We start from the raw sequence: 27717 nt of genomic DNA on the forward strand, positions 1-27717 counted from the left end.
AGAGAGTCAATTATCATATGGTTTCACTTATTTGTGGAGCATAACAAATATCATGGAGGACAAGGGGTGTTAGGAGAAGGGAATTGGGGTAAATTGGAAGGGGAGGTAAATCACGAGAGACTATGGACTCTGAAAAACAATCTGAGGGGTTTGAAGTGGCAGGGGGCTGGGAGGTTGGGGTACCAGGTGGTGGGTATTATAGAGGGCACGGATTGCATGGAGCACTGGATGTGGTGAAAAAATAATGAATACTGTTTTTCTGAAAATAAATAAATTGAAAAAATTAAAAAAAAGAAAAAAAGAAGTATTAGAATCTTTAAGTGAGATTATTATCAATGTGGCTTATAGAATGAAAGTTTTAAGTGTCATTATTATTTAGAGATATAGTCTCAATTATTTACCAGTCATATTATTTTGCATGTCTGGAGCTCTCTTTAAAAATATTCCAGAAAAAAAAAGTAGGATGAATAGATGAAGGATTAGCAAAACTAATTGCTAAAAGGTTAATTTTTGAAGTTTGGTGATGGGTACACGGGTACGTTACTATTAAACATGAAGGGGAAAAAAGCCTGGAAAACATATCAAAACCCACTTGAATTATTCTGATACCATCTTATCACAGAACTGAATTTTATGCCTAGCCTTTAGACTCATTGGAATAGCTTTTTGCTTTCCACTATGAGTCTATTGTACACTCCAGTAATCACACTATTTTCCAAATTAAAGTTAAAACTTTCACCCTTGTGGTACCTGGGTGGCTCAGTGGGTTAAAGCCTCTGCCTTCGGCTCAGGTCATGATCCTGGGGTTTGGGGATCGCGCCCCGCATTGGCATTAGAATTGGGCTCTCTGCTCAGCAGGGAGCCTTCCTCCTCCTCTCTGCCTGCTCTCTGCCTACCTGTGATCTCTGTCAAATAAATAAACTCTTAAAAACAAACAAACAAACAAAACTTTCACACTCATTACTGCACTGGCCCCAGACAAGAGAACCATCAACTAATTTTATGAAAGAACCCAAGAGGCACAGTTACAGCTCTGCCAGGACAGCACTCCTCTTATTCTCTCTCCTGGTGGAGGGAAAAATTAGGTGTATTTTTTTTTCCTCAAGCAAATTGCAGAATATGGCTTGCTACTCTTTTGCACCTTGCACCACATCTTACACATGCTAAGATCTTAATGACTCTCTGCTGAGATTTTACAATAATTTCTGGGTAACATGAGAGCTATCCATCCATGTCTTAGAAATCACAAGCAGAACTTCAAACGCATCCACTCAGGCAAGAAATCTTAACTTCAGTATTTTAACCAGTACTCTTAAAATGGGATATTTGCATACTTTGCCATCTATAATATACTTCAGCATGTATCTATTAAATTTCTACTTAAACTCTAGGAGTTGCCCTGTTAAAAATGCAGTTGAGGGATGGTTAACTGGTATTATAATCAGGAAACCCATACTCAAGGCAGATTTATGTTATCCATAGGCAGATTCTGTTATCCATAATTAGATCAGCATCCAATGTTCTGCTCAGTATATTAAATATCAGGGACATTATTGGGGAACACAGACTAACATAAAATCAAAAAGTTGCTCTTATTGGTGAAATTAGTTTCAAGATATACGGATTGTCTAAATTTATTTCCAATCCTTGCATGGGCAGGTTATCTGAATCCATGCTGGCCTATAGTTCACAACTTCCACAAAGATGGCACCTGGGGATTAATCACCCTTTCTTTTAGGACTACTGGTTGTCTGATACCAGGCAGAAACATAAGCAAATCCTCTGGAATGCTGCCTTGTCTGCCCCAAGTAAACCCCTCTTACAAGGCAAGTTAAAGAATCTAAAAGGACAGAAAGCTAGGACTGCACTGAACTTACCAACTGAAGTCCTCTGCGCTGGCTTTGCTGAAGAATGTTTCTTTAATGAATGTCTGAACACGTGTCAGGGTTCAGCCTAACATGTTTCATTATAACCTGGTAATAAGGATGTAAAAGACTGGCTTTCCCATACCTACTTCAGTATTTGTGACCACTACCTATCTACCAAAAAGGATCTAAGAGTTGAAAATGACAAAGCTAGCTTGGGTCAGTTCATAACATTTGAAACATACAAAGGCATATTTCTCAAATTTATTTTAAACATTTCACATTAAATGAAATTTAACCATAGTCATTACAGAGCATCACCACAATAGTACACACAAAGAACTTTTAAAATAAAAGACAAAAGAATACAACCTTCAACAAGTTAAATGCCACTTTACCATGTAAACAAAAATAAAACCCTGATGCTAAAAAGATACATATTCAGAGGTAAAATACATTTACAAAACACTTAAACATTAACATAATCCACTAGATCACATTCTTTGCAAGAGAGTACAAATATTAGTACTCTACATCTACAAAATTTCAGAATCCTGTTAAAATCAAAACCATCTCTGGTTTATGATACAGCACAATTCATAAGGCAAAAATAGAGGCATTATCATCCAGTTCTTTAATTTCACTTTTGTATTTTAAGGCAAACTTGGAACTTTTTGCTTAGTATTTTAAAATAAACGGGACTTACACAAGATAACTTGACAAAATTAACAATAAATTATCTCTAGTTAAATATGCATAATATAAAAGACATATGGAAAACAATTTTTCTCTCTACAGAGATGTAAACTGGATTTTTATTGACTCTATATTCACACCAATAAGAAAACTTGTAAACCTATAGTATTTAAAACTTACTATATTTTGCACTCTTTTCCAATGTGTATCAACACTGAATCAATATACTGTAAGTGAAAATCCAATATATATCCAGCCACAGAATAAATGTATTTAATTAAATCATGTCTAATTAAAGTGCTGTTTTATAAAGAAAAAAAAAAGGTTAAGAAGTAGAACTGGATGTTAACTTGACATGTGACATCTTATAATTTCTTAGCTTTCAGACTACAGAGGTTATAGAGGTTATCACAAGTTTATTGAACTTTTAAGCAGTATATTTATTGTAGAATCTGATTTTCCTGAAAATGAGCACTTAGGTGACAATACCAGAAATCCAACACCAAAACTGAAAACAAAGCATTATATGTACATATATTTCCTTCAATGTTAGCCAGAATCTTGATAACATAGTATGTAATTTTTTAAAGTTTCTATAATTTTATTTTTCTAATAGAAAATATATTAATCAATTCCAGGAAGTTTGGAGTTCTAGAAATACTTTTACCATGATTCTTTTTAATGTCAGTAAAACCTAATTGGACACTAAAGGACACAAATGTCTACACATAAATTAGGTCTCTAATCACTTTTGATGATTTTGGCTACAAGGAATTAAATTAAAACTTTACCATAATAGTTATTTGGGTACAGAGCTCCCTCACCATACTTTACTCTTTGAATGAAAAGATTTGTATCTTATTTGTATTTCTAGCCCTGACAGGATCTGGCACAATATCATGTATACAAAGTAGACCCTCCAAAATTTGTCAAGCTCTCAAAATAATTTTTGAAAACCTAGTGCCATTTTCCTGTCATTAAATACCACTTCCTATAGTTTAATATTCATTCATATTTGAAACAATGTTAGCAATAACCTATGGAACTTACATAAACATCCTTTGGGCTACATTAAAAATCACCTAACTTCTGTTACTATATTTAACAAACTTTAAATAGCCAAACATTCCTACCAGATTAAGTCTTCATAATTACGGAAGGCAAGTATCTTCCAAGTGATGAGATTAATTTCTATTTCCACTGTCACCTTTTTTCCAATATATTTCTGGACAATCTTAAATAGGTTTCTCCCCTTTGCCTGAGTATATAAATTATTTCTAGTATCTTTAATGGTGGGAATTTATAATAAAATATTTTGATGTTTTTTAACTTAAGAAACACGTGACTTTAAATACATAATTTGTCAGAAAATATTCATGATGAAACTTCTCACAAATCTGTATGAGGTCTATTGTAAAGTTATCAGTTGTCAGGTTACAATACCTCTGGCTATTATGAATAGTACCGTAGGTTTGGTAAACCCAAAGTTAGTATTTCTAAAGTTTGGGGTTTCATTTCTTTTTATAGGTTTTTGTAATTTATTCGCTGGTATATGGTTCCTACTATTGCCCAAGATGTTTCACATTTAGTCTTTAGCAGGATAAAGTTTAGATTTTTCCAAAACAATGATCAATGTAGGCCTTTGGTCTAATTCACCAAGTGATTATATGTTTTATAACAATTTGATAGTGGGAATAATGATAAATGAGTAAAACATTGTTAAGATGTATAGTATAGATCTGTTTACAATTAAAATAGGTTTTTACAGTCTTTCCAATTCCTTTATCTTTGGGGGAGAGAAGATTAAAAATAGTATTAATGCATTTAACAATTTGACATAAACGAAAAAAAACTGAGTTGAAGACTTAAAATTAAGTATGTAATGAAATCTCTTTTAAATTGCTTTCCTTTAAACTAATAAGAACAGATACTACACTTGATCTTAGCCAAAAGGCCGAGAAGTAATTAAATTGCTTTTCTTTAAATAAAGTCTAGGCCAATCACAATAGTGCACCTTGTTTCTATTCAATAGGTTTATTCAAATCAATTAAAAAGTTATTGCTATATATCATTATGTCATTCAAACAAGCAACATAGAAAATACTCAGCCTGTCAATGTTATTAGTAGCTCCTGTTGAGTTCTTATTAGGAAGAGACTAAAAATCACTTGCAAGGTTTTATAATCTGTGCAAATATTCATAAAGCATACTACTTACATGATTAAAGATGACTTTACATAGTTTTGTACTATATTTTAAATCTACACTGGCAGTTAATGGAAGAACAAGAAAAACTGCAAATTGCCAGGCTATACATAGTAACATAGATGCTAAATGAACAAACCTATGTTTTATAATTACAAATGGCTTCTTAACAACAGCTTGGAATATTATGGCACTTAAGAATGCAGTATAAATTTTTTCTTAGGAAACAAATATACACTGGTTTTGCGGAGTCTATAGAGATAATAAGCAGGTTTAAAAAAAAAAACAAAGAAAAGAAAATTAAACAACTACAGTACCAAAAATTATAAGTATCGATATCCTAATAAAATGCAAAGTAATATATTCAAGACTAACAGATATTTTCTAAAACATGCTAAAACAAAATGAGCTGACAACTTATTTTAAATAAGCTGTCACTGGCTATAGCAAACAGTCTTGCTTGTTTCTTTAGTCAAAGTAGAACCAAATTTAGAACGATTACTCAAGTAAACATTGAGTTCCAGTTTTCCTCAGTAACTTTAAAATATCCAATTACCTAAGAAGTGTACAAAGTAATGCATAACTGCCTAGTGCTTTATATTTAATGCATATATTTGTCTTTAAAAAGGACATATATCTAGCACTAGAAGAAGATAAAAAAAAATGCATCTTTTTTTAAATCACTACTCAGGAACCATGAAAAGTATAACATGGGCCATTTAGATGATTTTGGGATGTTAACATTAGCATAATCACTAACATTTTTAATAAGCACAAACCATGCCAGTAAAAATGAAAAAAATACTATTAAAACATGTCATGCATATCTCATACTGAACATCCAAAAGAACATTATTATAGCCTTTTACAGATCCTACAGTTAGCACCATTTTTATATCTGAACACTGTGAAAAAGCAACTAAGGGTCTTAAAAAACTAAAATTATTATAAGGATATGTAGAAAAAATCAGTACTGCTAAGGGTGGTACTAAACATTTGTCAAATATTTACATCAACACTGGGAAGCCACTGTACTATGAAAAAAATAAAACTGAAACTGATATGCTTAACTTTCTATCCATGCTTAGCATAGCACAGGTTAGTAACTAAATTCATCCAGCATTAACCTGCCCTATAAAAAAGGCATAAACAGGAAATATCTGGCTTCTTAATATAAGCCTCCAAAAAATGATGATAGTAAAAGCATTTGTTTTGCAAACTTATTACATCTCCAGCCCTAAAGCCATTTCATAGGAAGAATATCCTGGTGACTCACTATGGTATATAATTTACAATCCTTAAAAGTACCCCCCTCAAAAAAGCAGCCCTTTATTTGTTTAAAATGTGAAGCATATGAATTTATATCCAACAGACAGTATCAGCATTTTGTCTAGTCTTTCAATACACTCCCACATCTAAGCATCTCTCATTCTAGTAAATCATGGTGCATATATCAAGAAAGAAGGAGAGCTAATTTTTTTTTAAAGCAGCAAGATTTTCTCCACATGTACACTAATGAACATAAAACTACTCTATGCCAGTATTAGGGGGAAAAGTGCACAATTAAATTGGCAAGATCTTTCCTTTTTTTTTTTTTTGATTATTGATTCACTGTATAATCAAGAGCAACCAAAGCTACTTGTCAATTCAAAGTACCCAACAGAACTTTGAGTCTTCATGCCATTTCAAGTTAAAGAGAAAGATATGTAGCTTTCGGATTTCAGAAAATGCGACATCCTTTCATGCGGCACAAGGTTCATCACAACACGATTCCCACCAGTGCACACTTGTCAAAGTGCTGTTAATCCGAAGTTGCAGCGACAGTATATCATGCCAGCTGAATCCAGCCACGTATCTGAGATAGGGTCATATTTCTGCACGGTATTCAGATAGGAAGACCCTGAGTGACCACCAACTACATAAAGGTAGTTATCAACTACTGCAGCACCAACCCCTAGGAAAAGTGGGTAAAAATAGGAAAAAACATGTTAACCATGAAGTTGACTTCTCCCTAAAAATAAATTTGTATTTTAATGTTTTCTCAAAATACATTTCAATAATCTACTGTTAATTATACAAGCAACATCGCCATACATACTTACTGGGAGAAAAAAATCCCCTAACATGAAAGCAAGAGTTGAAGTCTTCCTTCATCTCTCCTTCCCAATCCTACTCTCTCCTCTACCACAGAAAAATACAAAGAATGTAGTATATGTCTTTCCATATGCTTACTTTTGTTTATACTTACATATTTTCAACAAATCATTCATCTTTATCAGGTTTTTAAGTATGTTGAAAATATCTGAAACATATCTTGAACCATACAACTTATGCTTTTAAAAATTGTACCGTAAATACTGTTATACACACTACCCAAGAGAACAAGACTACCCAATGTTTTTTTCACATTCTTGTTATTTTACAACTTTCCCTCTTATGCAAGAAATATCCTTAAAGCATTTCCATCAACTTAAAACCTTCCCCTTAAAATAATGTGCTAGAAGTTTGGGTTCAAAGGTAATTTCTATTCTTCAAAGATTTTTTTTTCCTCTGGGAACCCTGAAATCCAACCTTTCCTATATCTCCAAACACCCTCCAAATGTGAGAGTATTTGAAAGGTAAACTACAGACTAATGTACAAAAAAAAAAAATCCAAATTCTGTATGAGTGTGTAACATATAAAAAGATGACATTTGCTATGTGGACAGAAGAGTTTCTGTAAGATACATTCTATTCCCACCATTTCTAGAAATGTGTTCTCCCAACTTTAAGTAGATGATAATATGCACACTGGCATATTAAAATCACAGTATAGAAATCTGTGTAGTTTTGTCAAATCAGCTGTCTCTCAAGTGTAGCACAATAAAGTTTTTTGTTTTGTTTTGCTGGACAAGTAATACTCTTACTATTATATTCCAAGGTACTACTATTCCAAGAATATCACTATAAGAAATATCATCCTCGGGGCGCCTGGGTGGCTCAGTGGGTTAAGCCGCTGCCTTCGGCTCAGGTCATGATCTCAGGGTCCTGGGATCGAGTCCCGCATCGGGCTCTCTGCTCGGCAGGGAGTCTGCTTCCTCCTCTCTCTCTCTCTGCCTGCCTCTCTGCCTACTTGTGATCTCTCTCTGTCAAATAAATAAATAAAATCTTTAAAAAAAAAAAAAAAAAAAAAAGAAATATCATCCTCTATGTTTAGATATTATTTAGTTATTATTACCTGTTCTGGGTTCTTTCATTGGTCTACATACAGTCCACTGATTCTGATGAGGGTCATATCTTTCAATGCTTGACAAATGTGAGACACCATTATGTCCACCCACCACAAAAATAAAGCCTAGCATGACACCCACACCAAAGTGAATCCTTTTATCTGCCATAGATGCAACCATCTCCCAGGAGTCCTTACTTGGGTCATAACGCTCCACACTGCAAATATTCACAAAAGAAAGAATTAATTTGCATATTTTTTGTGCCATTTCTTCCTACCAAAGCAAAACTAAAACCTACCATAGTTTTAGAAGTTCCAACAGACAGATATAAAACAAGAGTAGTTTGTTCCAGATGTTTACATTTTGCTGATAAAACCGCAGTGATAAAAGCTTACCTTGTAAACTGCAAGCAATAATACCCATATGCTATTCCATTATATCATACAAGCAGCAGGGTATATTAAGGGCATAAAACTTCTGAGATCAGGAAACCTGGGTTCAAGTACTAATGCTGTATACTTCAAGTTGAATGAACCCTAGCCCTAACACTATGGGTATGTGTAATCCTAGATACGCCCCTTCTGCTCACCTGAAAAAATGGGGATAACTTAACCTCAAAGGATTCATATAAGAATGAAGTCAAATGAGTATGCATGTTCTGAAAGAACTCTGAAAATCACAAATTAAATATAAATGTTTTCCAAGGACAGTAAGGATCTTCTACATAGCTAAGGAAAAGGGAAGATTAAAAAAAGGAAAGGAAAGGAAATTTTTTATCTTACAGAAGTTGTGGTGGTTTACTGTAAAGCAAACACTGCAGATTACATAACACAAACTGGCCAATCATAATAATCTCAGAGTGATGTAGGAGAATTCAGGGGTTTAAGTCAAGTCTGCATTCCAGAGAACACCTGGCATTTCCAAGCTGCATTATGGATATCCAAAGCAGATGAGAATTTCCAAAAAAGCTTCCCTAGAAAATCCCAGAGGGCCTTTATAGCTCTATTTTGACATGAGTGGGTACAAAGGCAGGCTTGCTGAGCTTGTTCTGGTCCTAAACTAACTTCTCAAGAAAGCCTGAAGCAGTTGAGAGTCAGTAGCATAATTCTGGAGTACAAAGCAGAGACTAGACTGTAAACTAGACTAGAATATAGACAAAACTATAAATATTTCTGAAAGAACACTGGGATAAAAGCCATTAGAGCCAAATTACTGGACCAGAAGAGTTGATAAACTTTAGTAAGAACTTAAACTCCAAGAGCACTATCTCCCAAAAGAAATACTCAATTTTTATCTTAAAAATTTCTGCCAGCACATTTTCAAAGAATAAAAATGCATGGCTCTGCCCCAAATACTTTTCCTTCAACTAAGGGAGCAATAAAAAGGAGGAATACTTTAGCTTATAGAGAAATAAAAATTTATAGATGAAATGCTATTGTGCTCTTGCCTTCTCACTTAACAAATCACAATATACTCTTCCATTAAATGTTCACAATCAATAAAAGACACATCACTTTAGTCACTATTAGAGAAAATCTTTGGAACAGCAATTTTCAACAAAGGCTCAGAATTATTAATTTTCCATATAAGCAAGTCACTTTATGCTTTCATTTTTCTCATATATTTTTCTCCTTTATTCAGAAATGCTACAAAATGCAGAAACCTCAAATTCAGACTCCAGCAGAACTCAGGTACACAATGATACACGCATGATTATAGAATAAGAATCCAAAAAGGAATATTTAAATAAGGCTTTATGTTTATGATGCATAATATATAAGCATATAGGAATTACATTTTCACTTTTTATTCTGCTAAGCAATGCAGTAACAGACCATTTATAAACACACATACACCCGTATTTATATAAATTCGTCACCCAAAATCTAAAGTTGTCTAACTTCATTTTATAATCAGATCTAATCCAATTATATTAAATGAATGAATTTGAAATTTTGTTAAGAGGAATCTTTTTTAGCTTTGTATTAAATCCTCATATAAAACAATTGTAACTACACTCATAGAGCAGATTAAATTTCAAATGCCTAACAATATTACTTTAAAAACTAAGAAGGGAAGTTCATTCACACATACCAGTTGTGTAAGAATTATTGTTAATGAGACTTTAAAAATCTACAAGCATATACAACTTCATTAAGTTAAATACCTGTTCATGTGGGCAGGACCATACCCACCAATGGCATATATCATTCCATCCAACACGGCTGCAGCAAAACAGCTTCTTGTTGTAGTCATTGGTGCCACAGGTTGCCATTTTCTTATTTTAGGAATATATTTCTCTACAGATTGTAAATAAGATTGTCCATCATAACCACCTAAAGCATAAAGTTCTCCTGCAAGTACTACTACTCCAAGGGTACTTCGGCTTTCATTCATTCTCTCAAGAGAAGTCCAGGTATTTGTATCAGGATTCCAGCATTCTACTGAATTTTCATGTTTTCTGATAGTGATGCCAGGACGCACGTTAGTTTCAATACCACCTATAACATACACTTTTTGGTCTAAAACACATATTCCAAATTCATAGCGAGGAATGTTTAGGGGTGCCAAACCAATCCAAGAGTCATTCTGAGGAAAGTACATCTCCACACTGAAGAATAAGCAGAAAAAAATTAAATTTTAAAAATCAAAATGGCCCCAAACAAAAATGTTTAATCTCCTTAGTAATCAGCGACATGCCAATTAAAACCACAACAAGCCATAACATACTTTCTAGACTGGCAAAAATTTAAAGTCAGATGGTAACAGCTGTTGGCAAGAATGTGAGCAAGAAACGCATACTCTGCTGGGGGGAGCATGAACTGGTACAAACTACGCTGGAAAACAATTTTATATTATCTGTTAAAACTGAAGGTACACAAATGTTCTGATTCGGCAATTTCGTTCATGTGTATCTACACTACTGAATGCCCGTTATAGTCAGTTTTGCACCAAGACATACATACAGAAATGTTTATAGCAGCACAGCACAATCATCCATCAAAAGGAGAATGGATAAATAAGATGTGGTATATCACCCTAAACTGAGCAATTCCATTCCTAGATATGTATCCAAAAGAAATGCACACATTTATGCATGACGGTCACAGCAGTGTTATTTATAACAGGGAATGATACATCAGGGAATTATCTGACCTTCATGAAAGCAGTTTGAGTGAGGTGGTGGGGACAAATCTTGACTGGAGTGATTCAAGAAAGAATAGGAGATGAGGGAAAACAGCGGATATCAAATGTTCCAAGGACTTTACTATAAGGATTAAAACAGATATGAGACAGATGTAAGGATAAGCAGAGAAAGACCACGGCCTCCAGGGAAGATTGATTTAATCTGGGAGCCTAAACCAGAACATGTTTGCATGCTAATGGCAAGGATGTAGTACAGTGGGGGAAGGTGATGTAAGAAGAGATATGCGATAAATTCAAGAGCAGAGCCCTTGTGCAGAGGAGAGGAAATGGAAGCAGTAAGTAGAGAAATGGAGGAACTGGTCTCAGAAACAAATAACCTGGTGGATTTGGAGATCAGAAGACAAGACAGTACTCTTCTGATTGCTTCTATCTTTTGAGAGAGTAAGAGATAGTCATCAGCTGAGAGCTGAAAGCTGAGGGTTGGACGGGGTTGGATGTCCTTATGGAGAGAAAAGGTATAAAACAGTCCTCCAAGGAAGTGGAGAGTAAATTACTTAGGGAAATGAAAGGGGTTGTTGGCAGTGGTAGGTGTCTTAAATGAGATCACTTAAGATGGGTATGTGCGTTTCTCTAGCCACATATTGCTGCTCAGGTGCAGCCATGGCGTAAGAGGAGAACTGATTCTAACTAGAAGAGTATGACTGAAGAAGGGTAAGGGAGCCATGAGTATATTAAAGGAATGAAACAGTGATGTTCCTAGAATCTAAGCTGAGTAAGGAGTGAAAGTGAGGACATGTAGTGATCAGTGAGCAGTTAAGTTTTCTGAATATAGGGCCAAAGAATTAAAAGTTTTGAAGGCAACAAAGAATGACTGCAGATGTACTGAAATAAATAAGCTCATAAGAAAGGACATGGTAGTCAGAGAATGGAATGTATGTAACCAAGATTTCTGAAGTTTGAAGTCACTGGTAATGGCAAAATTGAAGTATAATCATGAGAATAGTGCCTGAGGTAAGGCAAAAAAGACTGTTAGAAGTGAGATCAAGAAGAGAGGCAAAGTTGTTGTATAACTGTGGATGGGGATGTTGAAATCAGTAAGAATGACTATACAGAATGATGAGAAAGACAGTAAGCCAGTTATAAAAATATTCAGTGAATAAAGTTATTAAAGGGGTTGCAGATGCTGGCAACATGAAGGTATCAAATGATGCAGCCTAATGGCAAATGCTTGGAATGAATTGAGATTTTGTAGAAGGAGGAGATAAAAAAAAATCTAAGAAGTAGATATGAGGAACAAAGAAAACACTTAACCAACCTTTAGGACCTGTGATACATGAGGTATGGGGAAACAAAACAAAACAAAACAGGTTTGAGAGGGCTTTGGCAAAAAACAGTATCTTTAAACATGTCATATTTCATTAGACCAACTAATTAAAAATAAAGGGGATATTTTTAATGATTAAATATAAATTCAAAAAGATATGGCAGACAGATTTGAGGAGTCAAAAAGAAAAGGACTGGGCAGGGCGCCTGGGTGGCTCAGTGGACTAAAGCCTCTGCCTTCGGCTCAGGTCATGATCCCAGAGTCCTGGGATCGAGCCCCACATCGGGCTCTCTGCTCCGCGGGGAGATCCCAGAGTCCTGGGATCGAGCCCCACATCGGGCTCTCTGCTCCGCGGGAAGCCTGCTTCCTCTTCTCTCTGCCTGCCTCTCTGCCTACTTGTGATCTCTGTCTGTCAAATAAATAAATAAAATCTTAAAAAAAAAAAGAAAGAAAGAAAGAAAGAAAAGGACTGGGCTATTAAGATAAATTAGATGATATATATGACCATACAGTAACAGTGTAATAAAAAACAGTACATTTGGGTTATGTCCCAGGTTCCTAGCACAGAGCTCCTAAACTTCTTGGAAATTTCCTGAGTGATAGGAATATCTTTTGTTATTTACAATGATCTCTTTTCAATTACACCTCAGTTTATGCTACTGAAGTGACTACAAGTGGCCACCTAGATCGCTTCAGCATGGGGGCCAGAAACCAGAGGTGGCAATAATGTGATTAACAGTCTGAGGTTGAGCTCAATCACCAAGGGCCAATGATTTAATCAATCATACCCTCACAATGAAATCGCCATAAAACTCCCTCCCTAAACAATGGGGTTTAGAGAGCTTCTAGGCTGGTAACACACAGAGATGCTAAGAATGGGTGGCATACCAGAGAGGGCATGGAAGCTCTGTCCCTTTCCTCCCCACACCCTGCTCAATGTATCTTCTTCCATTTGGTTGTTCCTCAGTTGTATCCTTTGTAACAGATTGGTAGGTAAAGCACTTCCCTGAGTCCTATGAGTCATTCTAGCAAACTTGAGCAGGGGCTATTGTGGGAACCTCTGAACTTTCACTCTTCTAGACAGAAATGCAGGTAACGTGAACACCCCATTTGTGGACAGTATCTTAAGTGGGGATAGTCTTCTGGGACTAAGCCCTTAATCAGTGGGGGCTGAGCTAACTCTGGATACTGTCAGATTACTGGACATGCATTTAGTGTTGGAGAAATGGAAAACTGATTGGTATGAGAAAAAAACCTCTCAATGATAAGAGTTCAGCTATGATAATGGATTTTCAGAAGTGATTTAGGTAAACCATGATACAAGATATAAAGGTTCTAATCCTTATGGTTTTTTAAGGCAAATGAATAATTATTTTTCTTGGAATCTGACCTGTGACTCAGAGCACTGAGGTGAGTAGTGTCATGTGTGGTGTGGCTCGAAGTCCATTTAACATTAAATGTATGTGCACAATTATTCTAAATCACTTCAAATGTACTGCCATCTTATGACTCCCTATGTGTGAACAGAAATAATACTCAGAACTTCCTGAGATTCCTTAAGCCACCTACCCAATCCCCACTTTCCTCTTTTGCATACCTCCTTCCTTTTCTAAAGGGAAAAATGAGGCTATTGGATAGTATCTATCTTTTTTTTTTTAAGATTTTTATTTATTTATTTGACAGAGAGAGATCACAGCAGGCAGAGAGGCAGGCAGAGAGAGGGGAAGGGAAGGAAGCAGGCCCCTGCTGAACAGAGAGCCCGATGCGGAACTCGATCCCAGGACCCTGAGATCATGACCTGAGCCGAGGCAGCGGCTTAACCCACTGAGCCACCCAGGCACCCGGATAGTATCTATCTTAAACTCCTTCTCCCATCTCTCCCCATGCCAGCAAACCTATCCTCATATTATGGTTTTAGGACATAAAGAGTCCCTCTTCCTCATATGTAAAACCTTCTACCTTTGGGACACCTGGGTGGCTCCATTGGTTAAGCATTATGCCTTTGGTTCAGGTCATGATCCCAGGGTCTTGGGATCAAGTCCCACTACTAGCTCCTTGCTCAGCAGGAAGCCTGCTTCTCCTCTACCTGCTGTTCCCCCTGTTTGTGCATTCTTTCTCTCTGACAAATAAGTAAATAAAATCTTTAAAAACAAACAAACAAAAAAATGCTTCTACCTTTACTTTTGATACCAACCCCTTACAATTTCCTCTAAAATCTTGCTTTATCAATGACCATTCCTCTATCCTGTATCTTTACCTTATTCTTCTTTACCAGCATCTGATAATAAACATACTCCTGTCTCTCTCTCTTCAAGAACAAAATAAACAGGGGCGCCTGGGTGGCTCAGTGGATTAAGCCGCTGCCTTCGGCTCAGGTCATGATCTCAGGGTCCTGGGATCGAGTCCCACATCGGGCTCTCTGCTCGGCGGGGAGCCTGCTTCCCTTCCTCTCTCTCTCTGCCTGCCTCTCTGTCTACTTGTGATCTCTCTCTGTCAAATAAATAAATAAAAATCTTTAAAAAAAAAAAAAATTAAAAAAAAAAAAAAAAGAACAAAATAAACAAAAACTATCATTTTGCCTTACCTCTCTCCTCATCTCAGCCAAGATTCTTAGAAGTCTTCAGTTTATTTCCTTATTTTTTATACCCATCTCAATCTGCTATAATATATCCACAGCATTCCTAAAATTCTGCTGAAATTACTTCACCAAAAGTCATTAATGATCTCCATATAGCCAAGTTCAAGAGCCACTCTTCTATCTTTATCTTTCTGGAACATTCCTTAGCATTTTACATTGTTGATCACACGTCTTCCTTCTTGACACATTTAAATTGCTTGGCTTTCATGACACTATTCTTATTCTCTCTTGATTCTCCTACTTCTAAGATTGCTCTTAGCCTTCTTCTTGAACATTAATGTTCCCCAGAGGTTCATTTATGAACCAATCTTTTTTTCCTTTCTATATGTTCTAAGTGGGTAGAAAGAAGGGACATTTAAACCCGTCAAGAAGTCCAGAAGACTTCATGGTTTTAAATTTATACCTCCAAATGATATTACATGCCAATAACTTCCAAATATCCAGCTTTGATCCATTCGCTGAGCTTTTGCAATCATTTCCGGCTAGTGAGTCATCCTTCACTTGGATATTTAATAGGCATTTCAAACTCAGTATGTCCAAAACAGAACACACTACTTTCCCCTTTAAAATGGCTTCTCCTCCTATATTCTCTCTCACGTTATATAAGATTCATCCAGTATCTAACCAAGAAATCTAACTCATTTTTGATTCTTCCCTCTCATGATCCCCCCATATCCATTCACTAATTCCTGTCCATTTGCCCTCTTAAAACATTTCTTAAATTAATACCCCCTTCTCTATCTTTGCTTCTTCCACTTTGGACCTCATAATCTCAGGCCTGTACTTTTATAATAGTCTCTTTCCTAATGACTCAGATACTAATTCTGTCCCCTCAATCTTTCTCCATATTGCAGCCAAGGATGATCTAATATATGAATGTGATCATTTCACTATTCTCCTTAAAATTGTTTTTGGACCCACATAAGAAAAATCCTCTTCATCATGGTACAGGATACCTTCTTTAACTTGGCCCTACTGATAACAGCCTACCCCTTACTGTTTAGATCTTTGAACCTTATTTTATTTTTAACTTGCTTTTTCCTTTTCTTCCCTTAAGATTTTATTTTATGTAATCTCTATTCCCAACGTGGGGCTCAAACTTACAACCCTGAGATCAAGAGCCGCATGCTCCACCAACTGAGCCAAACAGGAGCCCTTGATCTTTGAACTTTATACTCTGGAATACCAAACAGCTTTTAATTTCCTGCACATCCTATACTGTATCATTCCACTGTGTCTTTGTGCACTTCCTGTGACCTTTTGCTTGGGTCTTGCTTAGCCTTCAACACTCAGCTTGGGCGTTAACAATATCTTCCTTAAATCTCCCAAATGGGATAAATGCCTTTCCTTAATACTTCCATGGTATTATCTTTATCACTGCATTAACACCACATATTATAATTACCTATTTAAATATCTGCCTCCTTAACTAAATTATAAATTTGTTAAAGACCCATTATCTAGCACAGTGTTGTCTGATGCACAGGTGTTAAATATTTTTTATAGAGTCAAATTGAATAATTTCTTAGATTGATTCCAATTTCTCCATAGTTATAAATAATACTGCAATAAATGGCTCTGTGGCCATTTATTGTAAATATAATAAACGACAAATGACATTTAATTTTTTTTTCCTGGAGTGCCTGGGTGGTTCAGTCAGTTAAGCATCTGACTTTTGATCTCAGTACAGTCTTGATCTCAAGGTCGAGTTCAAGTCCAGAACTGGGTTCCACGCTGGGTGTTGAGTCTACTTAAAAAAAGTTGTTTTTTTTTTTTCCTTATAACAGATGTTAGATGAAAGATTACTGGATCTCAACATATGAACAGTTCTTATAACTTTTTAATAATTTATGTATGTTATTTTTAATACTTGAGACCAAGAGGCAACTGGTCAAGAATTTTTACCATGTAAATTCACATTTGGAATTTTTCTCATGACATTTTACTAATATGCTTTACTTTATGCCAATAATTAGTGCCCTTAAAAATAAGAATTAATAATCAACTTTTGTAGTTACCATAACTAATATTCTACCTATAGACTGGTCTCAATGATACTAGGTTTAGACTATGTAATTCGTTTAATTTAGACAATTAAAATGTAACTGAGACTTTCTAAAAGATAAAGATACATCAGTTGACACTGCTAGAATATCAATACCTTCCTACCACTGGAGGGGGTAAAGCAATCTACTAAATTTTTGAAAATTGCCAGAAAGAAGTCACAGTATTAAATAAACTTATCAAACATGGAAGTTTTCATGAAGCATTCCCATTCAAGGGTAAAGCAAAGGTAACATCCAGCTATCTTTTCAACATATAAAAGTTACTTGTGTAATGCTGCAAATCAGGGATTGGCAAACTATGGCTAAGGACCAAATTCAGTCCACTAAGGACTTTTGTAAATAAAGTTTTGTTGGAACCCAGTCATTTCATTTTTTTACATATTGTCTATGGCTGCTGTCACACTACAATGGCAGAGCTGAGTAATCATAAGAGAACCATATGGCCACAAAGTCTAAAATATTTACTATTTGGCTCTATACAGAAAAAGTCTGATAACTCCTACTGCAGATTATTAGAAAAGAGAGAACTCTTCACTATTGTCATTAAAAAATGTTTATACTGAAGAAAATAAATATGTATGTCCATGATTTGTATTAGTATCCTACTTTTTCTTATTTCTTTGGTGATTCTTCTACTTGATGGTATTCATTCAAACCCACTCCTGTCCCCCGTCTGCCCTCATCAAAGATTCCAAGCTCTCCTTTTTGGTATCTTCTGTTTATAGTTAGCAATAATAAATCTCTACTGAGCTGGTCAAATAATAATGTAAACAGTTTCACAAATTAAAAGAAAAAAAGACATGAAATGGTAGAGAAGTAAAAAAATTCATAGTTTGTGCATGGGGAAGCTGGGGGAAGGTTATTAATAACTGAGAGTATTGAAAGGAATGGATGACAATGTGATTAAAACAACCAGGTAAGCGTTTTAGGAAGAATAAAAGAAAGAAACAAATGAAAAAGTAAATAAAGAAAGTAAATAGTAAAATCAAATTATTTAAGAAATAGAGAAAATTAGCACACTTAAAAAGTATAAAATCTTTTAGCACCACTCCTTTAAGAAAGCCTTCTATTTACCTATCCAAACAGGCAAATAGTCCAGATTTTCCTCCTACGGCACAAAGTACTTTGGGAGCACAGCGAGGTCGTGTCATCAGGACAGTCTGATGAGAGAGTCTATGTTCAGGCATAAAGTGGTACTTTAGGGCTTCATTCAAAAGATGTTTACAAGTGCGATCATCACGAATAAGATGATTTGCTTCATATAGTCTAGTGAGAAACTTAACACTCAGCAATGGTAATCTCACACTATTAAGTAGCTGTGCTAAGTATTTCTGACGTTCTTGTACATCGTACTTGATCCAAGACTCAAGTGCATAAAAAACAGTCTCTTCGGTAGCTACATTCAAACAGTCATTGGAAACAATTTCATCCAAATCAGCATGTGTAAGTTCAAAAAACTCTTCAGTCTGGCAAACAGCTTCAAAATTCTGGCATATGTATTTAGTAGCTGCCAAATAAAGGTCATGACAACCGTATGTCTCTGCAAAACGAGAAATTCCGATACAATTACCAGGATCAAGCTGGCTTTCAAGAAATGCACAACATTCCTTCAGGACAAGTTTTATCTGGAGTAGGTTTGCTGCTGGAAGGAGAGATTCAACTGTGTCCTGTGAAATAAAAACAGTTCCTGTGTAGGCATACTCCACAATGGCCTGGAGAGCAGTTTCATCAATGCACTGAAACTCAACCTCACTGTTCTCTTTTTCAGAAAGGTTTCCAGTGAACATAGCTTTGAAATATGGACTGATACTGGCAAGTACCACTTTGTGAGCATGGATTTTAACATCACCAACACGAAGAATGATGTCACAGAGCTCGTGATGTTGACGAAGAAGATTCAAGCCCTGAAGAAGTTGTTCAGAATGCAAATGGGTTAAGTTAGCAAGCATGTAGGTCGGGGATGTGTGGTCCATCTGCAGAAAAAGAAAAAGCATAGTTACTTCAAAATAATCTTGCCCATATGACTCCCTTTTCAAATAGTACAAAATAAATGAAATTTGTTGTTTATTGGCCTGTTTGTTGCTTTTTAAATACTTCACACTAAATACTAGACCGAGACTTTTAGCAATCACATAATTAACAATCATATAATTCAATTCCTATATTATAGATACTAGGAAACAAAGGCCCAAAGGCCCAATGGCCACAAAAGTGATATGCCCCAAACCACAAATGTCTCCTGACAATGGACTTTTGGATTGGAACTCTACCAGATCTTCTGTTTCCCTTCATTAAATTCAAGTCTGAGTTACCACTGAAACAAAATGGAAATGTGAAAAAATTTTGCCTAAAGGAAAATAAGTTTTGAAAGAATGCTAAAAATTCTTTGGCTATTTTCTCAATAATAACATCAATGCCTGCCAAAAGATGCTTTACTTGGAAAGAAATTTCATATTAACTCACACACTTTACCCAAAGACATAGTAATTACTTTAATAAAGGGTGCTGAATTTAACAAAAGTATTACTATCAACAAATTCAACGACAAACAAAAAATTCATGTGAACACAATCTGATGCTCTATAATGAGGGCAGTTAGGCTCACTTACTCATCTAGACATTATCTACTCAACTCTTCAACATAACTTCAGATTATAGCCAACCAATCTTTTTGTCACTTCGTACATCTGAAGATGAAAAAGAATAAAAAATAGGAGAAAAGAGATGAGAGAGAAAAAGAAGAAAAGGAAGGAACAGGAATTGTGGTAGGCTGAATAATGGCTCCCCCAAAAAAGATGTCATTAAAACAAAAAACTTCTGGGGTTCCTGGGTGGCTCAGTGGGTTAAGCTGCTGCCTTGGGCTCAGGTCATGATCTCAGGGTCCTGGGATCCAGCTCTGCTCAGCAGGGAGCCTGCTTCCTCCTCTCTCTCTGCTGCCTCTCTGCCTGCTTAATGATCTCTTTCTGTGAAATAAATAAATAAAATCTTAAAAAAAAATAACAAAAAACAAAAAACTTCTGCTCTAAGAAAGATAATGTCAAGAGAACAATAGGACAAAACATGCCTTGGGAGAAAATATTTTCAAAAGACACATCTGAGAAAGAACTCTTATTCAATGGATACAGAAGATGTGGTATATATATATAATGGAACAGTACTCAGCCATCAAAAAGAATGAAATTTTGCCCTTTGAAATGATATGGATGGAACTAGAGGGTATTATGCTAAGCAAAATAAATAAGTCAGAGGTTTCATTTGTATGCAGAATTTAAGAAACAAAATGAACATAGAAACATAAGAATGAACATAAGAAACAGATGAACATAGGGGAAGGGAAGGAAAAATAATATGAAAATAGAGGGGTAAACCATAAGAGACGGTGAACTCTAGGAAACAAAATGAGGGTTGTTGAAGGGGAGCTGGATGAAGGGAAGGGGTAATTGCGTGATGGGTCTTAAGGAGGGCACTTGATGTAATGAGCACTGGGTATTATATGCAACTGATGAATCACTAAATTCTACTTCTGAAATGAATAATATAGTATATGTTTACCTATATCAAATTTAAATAAAGAATTTTTAGAAAAAGAAATGTTACTCAGAAAAAATTAATCTAAATTCAACAATGTAAAAATGAACAACCTGGGGCACCTGGGTGGCTCAGTCATTAAGCATCTGCCTTCAGCTCAGGTCATGAACCCAGGGTCCTGGGATTGAGCCCCATGTCGGGCTCCTTGCTCTACAGGATGCCTGCTTCTCTCTCTCCACTCCCATTGCTTTTGTTTCCTCTCTAGCTGTCTCTCTCTGTTAAATAAAAAAATCTTTAAAAAAAAGAACAACCTGATTAAATAGCAATCATATAGTGACAGACACTTATATTAAACTAAGTTTTGTATATTCAAGCCTGATTAAAAAACATCTAACCAGAGAAGAGAAATGGATGACAAGAAGCAAAAGAAAAGATGTTAGAGAGAAATGCATATTAAAACAAGAATGAGATTCTACTTCACACCTATTAGAATGGTCAAAATCCATAACACTGTGGATATGAATTCCTGAAGAGAATATGGGGCAATAGGAACTATCATTATGGCTTGTAGGAATGCAAAATGGTACAGCTACTTTAGAAGACACTTCAATGGCTTCTTACAAAACTAAACATACTTTTACCATACAATCCAGCCACTGCCCTCTTTGTTTTTTACTCAAATGAACTGAAAACTTATGTCCACATGAAAACTGTGCATGTATGCTAACGGCAGCTTTATTCATAAGTGCTAACACTTGGAAACAACCAGGATGTCCTTCAGTTTGTGAATGGATAAACTGTGGTACACCAAAAAATGGGGTATTATTCAGTGCCCAAAGAAATGCTTCCTATCAAGCCATGAAAAAACACAGAGAAAATCTAAATGCATATTGCCAAGTTAAAGAAGCCTGAAAAGGCCCGATACTGCATAATTCCAATTATATGACACTCTGGAAAGGTCAAAACTATGGAGATGATAAAAAGATCAATGACTGCTAGAGGTTAGAAAGAAGGGAGGGATGAATAGGTGAAGCACGAAGGATTTTTTAGGGCAGTGAAATTACTCCGTGTGATACTACAATGGTAGATATGTGCCATTGTACATTTGTCCAAATCCATGAACGTACAACACCAAGAGTGAACCCTAAAGTAAATTATGGACTTTGGGTGATAATGATGTGTCAATGTAGGTACGTAACAAATGTCCACTTTGGTGGGGATGTTGTTAATGGGGGATAGTATGCATATGCTGGGGCAGGATATATATGGGAAATTTCTGTACATTCCTCTCAATTCTGCTGTGAATCTAAAACTGCTTTTAAAAGATAGTCTTTAAAGAATAAGTTTAAAAAGACACCTAAGCTACTTTATAAGCTCACATCTCTCCTAGACTAAATAATAATGTTCCAAGATACATAAAAGAATCTGTAAATGAAATCCCTGAATCACTGCCAGGACCGCAAGCCTGGAGACTGTTTTCAAAAATAAGATCGTAAATTCGACAAACATTTTGGTAAGGTTAATGTTAATTTCAGATAACATTTTAAAGTAACTGTTTGATATGTGAATACCTAGAAGAGGATATAGTGACCTCTAGGACTAGGACAGATGGAGCTAATAATAAGACATGTGTTACAGACTAATCTTGTTTCTTTATTTGATGTATTTAGAAGACTTGGAGATCAAGAAAATACACCTGATGTCTGTAAAGAATTTTACAATGACTTTCATGATTTTCTTGACAGTAAAACTAAAAAATATAAGGTAGTTCAGTTAGCTAAATCAGCAACACTAGTGCATACTACTTAACGGAATGAAGTCTACCTGAAGGAAGGCTTCTGGAGTAAGCTATAAGGCCAAACTGAAGATACTTGGGCATGCCCTTCACCTCTACAGATGACATGTAGCTTCCAAAGACAGCAAAATCATTGGTTAACAAATGAAGCATCCAAAAGACCTGATATTTAACAAGAAGAAATTTAAGAGGGATAAATATTAAGATTCCAAAGTGGATTTCAAAACAACTACATAAGAATAGCTTAAGAGAGAAAAGACTCAACTGTAGGATGTGTTTAAAGGTCTCAGAGATTTTAATTGCACTATTATTTTAGTATACTAAGCTTAGGTAGGTTTTAAGTTGCAATAATAAAACTATAATATGCAGAACTAGTGGAGATATTCTCACTCTGTTTTGCAAATGTCATACCACATCTGGAGTACAGATTCTTAAAAGGGAGCAGAACAAAGTATAACATGATGAAGAGGGGAAATTCAAATCATGTCTTATGGGTAATGGAACTGAGGATGCTGAATATGAAGAGAAGGAAATCTGAGAGGGTTATTATGTGAAAAACCTAAAAGTTATTCAATAATAATAATATAATAATGTAGGGCTGCTTTGAGGATTAAATAGGTTTATACAAATAAAGTGCTTAGAATAGCATTTATCAATAAGTTATTGTATTACTAGTGAATTTCTAAAGTGTCTACTTAAGAGGTATTCTGCTTTCTGTGTTGTACCATCTCTCACTACCAGGTAAGAAATCCACCCTGGGGGCGCCTGGGTGGCTCAGTGGGTTAAAGCCTCTGCCTTCGGCATGGGTCATGTCTCAGGGTCATGGGATTGAGCCCTGCATCAGGCTCTCTGCTCAGCATGGAGCCTGCTTCCCCCTTTCTCTCTGCCTGCCTCCCTGCCTACTTGTGATCTCTGTCTGTCAAATAAATAAATAAAATCTTAAAAAAAAAAAATCCATCCTGTACCACTGACATCCTAAGCCCCACAAACTACTGCAGAATCGTTGATTTTTAAATCAAGTTAGTTATTGATTTGTTTTTACATAAATATGAATCATATAGTGACAGAACCTTATATTAAACTAAGTTTTGTGTCTTCAAGACTGATAAATTACCATTAACATATGAGATATAAAGGCACAATACAATACTGATTTGTAAAAATACACACACATAAATGTGCACACAAAACATACACACCTATGTGTGTGTATATGTGTATATGTATATCTCAATTATCCATATATGCAGGACAGTATGATTTTAAGAGACTGGGCTTAGGAATCAGGTTCCTAGGGTTACAACATTGTCTTTACTATTTATACAGTACTTGATCTTAAAGTCTTGGTTTTCTCATGGAGCACCTGGGTGGCTCAGTGGGTTAAGCCTCCATCTTTGGCTCAGGTCATGATCTCAGGGTCCTGGGATTGAGTGCCACATCGGGCTCTCTGCTCAACAGGGAGCCTGCTTCCCCTTTTCTCTGCCTGCCTCTCTGCCTACTTGTGATTTCTCTCTCTGTCAAATAAATAAATAAAATCTTAAAAAAAAAGTCTCAGTTTTCTCATCGGTAAAACACAGCCAAAACAGTACACATAACTCAATAGCTGTTAGAGGCTGTTTACTATTATATCATCATTCTCAAAAAGGCTTGGTTTTTTGCCAGCTACCACATGTGACTTCCTTTCATGGTTACTAAAAAAGAAATGACGCTTACTTACAAGTGAACTAACATAATCAAAGTCTGGCTAGTTTGACCAGAAAAGATATGACAAGCCACCTTTAAATTTTGATAGTTTACCTAGTTATAGACAAAGAAAAAAAGAGTAAACCAAAGACTAAGTTTCCTGAATGCTTGTCCCACACACCAAAAAGGACAACACCAAAACAAAAAGGGCTAGATGAAGGCAACACAAGCTGTAAAGAACCCAAACTATATTGCAGCTAAGCAGTTTTATATTCTGCAGCTCTACTCTTTGGGGTGAGGGTGGGGCATGAAAGCCCCACACCTCATCATAATCAGGGAATTGAGATTCTGTCCCATGTCAGAATCTTGGGGGTTATAAGGGGTCAAGTGGGAGATGGTCTGTAGCCACTCCTTAAAGGCTTCCCCACCCCTGTGTTTCAGGAGAATGACAAGGTGCTTCAACACTCAGATGAGCTGTGGTCCCAGGATCCAAGATTTGCCTAGGTGGCCCTATACAAGGTTATAATGAAGGTCATAGTGAAGCTGCCTTCCTACACTTATACCCTCTATAGTATTTCTTCTTTATCCTTTCTTAGTATCCCCCCAAAATAATAAAAAAAATAATCGAAGTTTTAAAAACCACTCGAAGAAAGGGTACTAGTAAAGATGAATTTGTAAAAGAATATCCATACATACTTCTTTACATCACTGGACAGAATACAAATGGCACACTGTTCACTCCCTTTAAGAAATATTGAGAGGGGCACCTGGGTGGCTCAGTGGGTTAAGCCTCTGCCTTCAGCTCAGGTCATGATCTCAAGGTCCTGGGATCGAGCCCTGCATCAGGCTCTCCGCTCAGTGGGGAGCGAAGAGTGCTCCATCCCCCCCCGCCTGCCTCTCTGCCTATCTGTGATCTCTGTCTGTCAAATAAATAAATAAAATCTTCAAAAAAAAAAAATAAAAGAAAGAAAGAAAAAAAGAAATATTGAGAATAGGGAAGGAGTCCAAAATGCAGAGGAATAGGAGACCTGAATTTTGTCTGGTCCCAGGAATTCAGCTAAACAGCTATCAAATCATTCTGAGTATCTGCAAACTCAACCGGAGATTGAAGAAAAGAATAGGTGTAACTCTACAAATGGAAAAGTGACCATTTTCTACAAGGTAGAAGGTGCTGAGAAGTGAATCTGAGGTGATATATGGGAAGAAAGACTGCAAGGGGAGGGAGCCTCCATCAGAGCACAAAAACAAAATGTTTAGAAGTCTGTTTTGGTGAGGGAGGTGGCTCAGGCTGCTAAGCAGGGATGAAATCCTAGCTAGGTCAGTGTGGTCGCAGGATCCTTGGGGTCACAGGAAGCAGGGGTGCCTGACTGTGGCAGGTGCCCAGGCATCAGAGGGGGAAGCCCGCTACAATCAGTGAGACCAGAAGTGGACTCTCACCTTGGGGTTGCCATGGACTGTGATCTTCAGCACAGAGGGGATTGCTCTCTAGTAGGGGCCCAACAAGCAGCAGAACCAGGGAGACACTCCCTTCTTCCCCTGGGGAGGAGTGCTGTAGGAGCATGCCACAAGAGCCTACACGGTTTGGAGACTCCAAACAGGGTCATGTGCCTGAGATAAAAACATTTGGTCATGGGCTGGGTGAGCACAGAGTGCTGCTGGAGACCAGGAAGACAGAAGTGACTGACTACTTTTCTCTAAGGACTCAGAGGGGCCCGAGCTTTTACCTCCCCAGCTGGAGACTGGGAGGCAGCCATTTTCATGCTCATCCTCTAAAGCTGTGTGGAAAGCCTTCATACAGCAAACAAAAGCCACATACAGCAAACCAGAGGAAATTCCTTAGCCTGGCCCCCTGGCAAGGGCAGTGCAATTCCGCCTCAGGCAAATATATTTGAGAATCAAAGCAACAGGCCATTCCCCCAAAAGATCAGCAAGAACATCTGGCCAACACCAAGTTTAACTATCAATGAGAACTGCAAAACTGTAACACTAGGGGAATACAGCACAAAGAACTCAAGGCTTTTATTTTCAGGATTCTTTAGTCTTTCTACTTTAATTTTTAAAATTTTCTTTATTTTTTAAAATTTCTTCTTTCCCTTTTCAACCAATTTTTTATTTTATCAACTCCTTTTTAAAATTTTTTTAAAATTTTCATTTTGACAGTTACATTCTATCCTTTCAATGTATTTAATTTTATTTTTGTATATAGAAGTTTTTCTTTCTTTACAATTTTGAGATTCAGTTTCCTCTAAAACTGACTAAATATACTCAGGACATAGCAGATGGCTCTGTTCTATTCACCTGTCTGTTTAGATCCTTTCCTTTTTTGTTTTTCTTGTTTTTTTCTTCTTTTGTTTTTTTCTTGTCTTTTAATTACCAATTTTACAGTTACATTCTACTCTTTCATTGTATTTAATTTTATTTTTATACATACATAAGTTTTTCTACCTTTACAATTTTGGGACCTAGTTTTCTATAAAACATACCAAAATACACACTGAAGCCAGTGTATTGCTCTATTCTGTACATCTGTCTGATTATAGTATTTTTTTTTCCTTTTCTTCCCTCCCCCACCACCCTGCCACCCATATCAGGTCTCTTCTGATTTGTTTAGTTTATATTTCTCTGGGGTCATTGTTGCCATTTAGTATTTTGTTCTCTCATTCATCTATTCTTCCCTGCAGTGAATGACAAGACAGAAAAACTCACTTCAAAAAAGAGAACAAGACGCAGTACTGACTGCCAGGGACCTTATAAATATAGAAAGATGTTGGAACTAGAGTTCAGAATAATGATTATAAAGATACTAGCTGGGCCTGTGATGCCTGGGTGGCTCAGTCGGTTAAGAGTATGCTTTCCACTCAGGTCATGAACCCAGAGTCCTGGGATCAAGTCCCACATTGGGCTCCTTGCTCAGCAAGAAGCCTACTTCTTCCTCTGCCTGCCACTCCCCCTGCTGCTTGTATTCTCTCTCTCTCTGACAAATATATTAATAAAAACTTAAAAAAAAAAAAAGATACTGGCGGGGCTTGAAAAAAGCTTAGAAGACACTAGAGAATCCCTTTCTGAAGAAATAAAAGAACTAAAATTTAACCAAGACGAAATCAAAAAGACTTTTAATGAGATGCAATAAAAAATGGAGGCTCTAACTACTAGGATAAATGAGCAGAAGAAAGAATCAGTGATACAGAAGACCAAACAATGGAGAATAAAGAACCCGAGAAAAAGAGAGAGAAAAAGAACCAGATCACAAAAGGAAAATCTGAGAGACAAGTGAAACCATAAAATGGAACAATATTAGAATAACTGGGATCCCAGAAGAGGAGGAAAAGAGAGAAAAGGGCAGAAAGTAGAAATTCCCTAATCTGGGGAAGGAAACAGGCATCAAGACACCCCAACATGTAATAGTGAAACTTACTAATCTCAAAGACAAAGAAAAAAATCCAAAAAGCAGCTAGGGACAAGAGATTGGTAACCTATAAGGGCAGAAACATTAGATTGGCAGCAGACCTATTCATGGAGCTGTGGCAGGCCAGAAAGGACTGGCATATTACATTCAGGGTGC

The 27717-nt window shown here is 36.3% G+C and overlaps 1 protein-coding gene and 1 pseudogene across 2 annotated transcripts in view; both read right to left on the reverse strand.

The window, feature by feature from the left end:
* Positions 1 to 2115: 2115 nt before the first annotated feature.
* KLHL28 (kelch like family member 28) overlaps positions 2116 to 27717 on the reverse strand; it is a 40843-nt gene continuing 15241 nt past the window's right edge. For both annotated transcript variants that reach the window (XM_059373129.1, XM_059373130.1), the window contains exons 2-5: positions 18224 to 19122; positions 10142 to 10585; positions 7983 to 8191; positions 2116 to 6719 (exon numbers count right to left, since the gene is read on the reverse strand). In XM_059373129.1, coding sequence (XP_059229112.1) covers positions 6556 to 6719; positions 7983 to 8191; positions 10142 to 10585; positions 18224 to 19122 — 1716 coding nt within the window. In that variant the 3' untranslated portion in view covers positions 2116 to 6555. The remainder of the gene's footprint in view (positions 6720 to 7982; positions 8192 to 10141; positions 10586 to 18223; positions 19123 to 27717) is intronic.
* Positions 4413 to 4527, reverse strand: LOC132000577 (U2 spliceosomal RNA; annotated as a pseudogene).

This window comes from Mustela nigripes, chromosome 13 (assembly GCF_022355385.1).
Source record: "Mustela nigripes isolate SB6536 chromosome 13, MUSNIG.SB6536, whole genome shotgun sequence".
Lineage (NCBI taxonomy): Eukaryota > Metazoa > Chordata > Mammalia > Carnivora > Mustelidae > Mustela > Mustela nigripes.